The 2,362-nt window shown below is 49.5% G+C and overlaps 1 protein-coding gene across 5 annotated transcripts in view; it reads right to left on the reverse strand.

Moving 5' to 3' along the window:
• NTN4 (netrin 4) overlaps positions 1-2,356 on the reverse strand; it is a 117,660-nt gene extending 115,304 nt beyond the window's left edge. For 2 of the 5 annotated variants that reach the window (XM_015559986.1, XM_015559987.1), the window contains exon 1: positions 1,779-2,040. In XM_015559986.1, coding sequence (XP_015415472.1) covers positions 1,779-1,839 — 61 coding nt within the window. In that variant the 5' untranslated portion in view covers positions 1,840-2,040. Of the gene's footprint in view, positions 1-1,778; positions 2,041-2,274 lie in introns of those variants that run through there. The other 3 variants (XM_006757617.2, XM_015559985.1, XM_006757618.2) reach the window with 3 other exon arrangements.
• Between the last annotated feature and the right edge of the window lie 6 nt (positions 2,357-2,362).

The raw sequence follows: 2,362 nt of genomic DNA on the forward strand, positions 1-2,362 counted from the left end.
AAAAATATGAAAGGACAAATTCGCTAGGAAAAGCAATGTGAAATATTTAATCAATAGGCAATGGGATCACATTTGGGAGGCAAAGCTAGAAACTATGGGCACTCAGATGTGCAATAGCTATTTTTAATATTAAGTTAATATAACCAAGAAAAAAACCCTCTAAACTGCCAAATGGCAGAGAAGCTTATTTGACATGCTCTCTGCCTCTTGAGAACTAGGACAGGTTATATAGTAGTTACCTGTTTGCTTAACAGGAGAATGCTTACAGACTGGCTGCCACCAATAGTACCTTTAAACATTATCTGTGAACTGAAGCACCTTCTTAAAGAAACATGCGATTCCAGCCAAACAAAGATCCAACAGACTTTAATGTTTCAAATTTACTTAAAATGATAAGCATTATCCACTTATTAACACCCCGACTACATATTATAATCCTTTAATTTGCGTTTCTTGTTTTAATTATGAATACTGTAAGTAAGATCATCTATTTTAAACATTAAAACAGACAGGGAAAGAAAGAAGAGGAAGTGAAACCCCAAATTCTGGCTAATTGAACGTTTGTGCTTCTGAAGGAGGGAGCACCTCTGAACTGTTATCACAGCACTGTTGAAATGACAGCTTAGATTAAAACAGAGATATTTCACACACGGAGGATCAACAGCCCCGCATGGCCTTTGCAACCAAAAGAAAGGGATTCCTGAGGCATATTCTTTACACGTCACATCCAAGTGTGCATCATGCCTGGACTCTGGTTAGCTGGGGCAACAGTTGCTTGTGGCCAGGATCACCCAAACACACAATGTGCTATGACTCACCTGTAAAGCATTTCAGGGAAAATCATATACTGCCCGTACAAGTATTTTTGACTTTAAACACTTGGCTTGTGATATTTATTTACAACCTCTTGATTGCTTGCATGTTTTTGCTGTAACATGATTTGGAAAGGGACAGGTTTGTTAACGTTCACTTTGTGGTTCGGGGAGCATGGATAAGTCCACACAGGGGGTGCATAAATAGGAAGAAATAAAGTAAAATCTCGGACCTTTAAGGCTCCTTGGGTAAAGTACTGGATAATTTTCAATGCACCTAAACTAACAAGAAGTCTGGAAAAAATAGAAACCAGATAAATAGTGGGTGGACAAGACACTTGGAAATCATCGCTAAGAAAGTGACCAGTCAAGTATGGCGAGGATGCTCCTATGAGTCTGGCTGGTTTGGAATGCAGATGCTAGAACTAGAACCTGGCTTTTACTGCGAGCCAGCATCTCTGGGGGCAAAGTGCAAGAAGCCAAAGGGAAGGGGAAACGATGCTCGCTAGCCACCAGTCGGTCCCTCCAGCCCACACTCTCCCTTCTGGAGCAAGCGAGATGTGTTTGAGAGACCCAACAGCTGACGAGTCCCTCACTTTCTTTCCCCCTAACACACTGAGGTACACTTATGCCTAATTGGAAACCAGGCGACCCTCAAGAGGGAGGGAGAGGAGCAGAAGGAGCTCCCAAACTTAGAAAGGACGAGCTAGGAACGGGTGGCCAAGAGTAGCCCAAGAAAGCCGGGATGGGAGTGGGAGGGAGAGCGCATCTGACGACTCCCCTGCCGGTCTTCCAGTTCCCCAGACAGGGAGCAGACCCGCCTCCGACCTCCCGCGGAGCCTCGGCCAGGGTACCAATTCCCCAGGCGCGGTCAACCCGCGCCTTGCAACCCAGAGCGATCACCACTCACCGTCCCAACCCGGGTCTCACTCCGTTCCAGCCATCGCCCGGCAAGAGGGCACTCACCTCGCCCCGGTGTCCCTACCTGGCTCCCGAGTACCCCGCAGGAGGTCGGGCACGAAGGCATCTCTCCCGACGAGAGAGCAGCCCTGGCCCACGCGCGCCCAGGGTCGCCGGGCCACCCCTCCCCATCATTCCTCAGGCCATGAAGTGCCGGGGGATGGCGAGCTTGGTCCTTTGTTCCCTCACAAAGTGGAAAGGCAGTTTTTCACTAACCCAAACCCAGAAAGAAACCAAGGTCATGTATCTCCGGCAGGGCGCACCCATGATATCGGGTTATCCAAGGGCATGTGTAGCGCAGTTGCAAAAAAAAAAAAAAAAAAAAATCAATAGTATTTTAAACTGCGGAGACCGGGGAAAGGAGGCGGAACATGGCCACTCATTTCATCCCCGGGAGCTGAGCTCGGCGCTCCCGAAGCGCACTCCCCTGCACCCCGAGTCCTGAGCGGAGTACCTAAGAGCGAGGGAAGAGGGGTGGGGGGTCAGGCGCGTCACCACCCACCTGCGGCCACCGCGGAGCAGCCCCAGAGCAGCAGCAGCCGCGCGCAGCTCCCCATGTCCGGGAGGAGCCGGGGAGACCGGGTGCGGGA

The sequence above is a fragment of the Myotis davidii genome, unplaced genomic scaffold (assembly GCF_000327345.1).
Source record: "Myotis davidii unplaced genomic scaffold, ASM32734v1 scaffold13, whole genome shotgun sequence".
NCBI lineage: Eukaryota > Metazoa > Chordata > Mammalia > Chiroptera > Vespertilionidae > Myotis > Myotis davidii.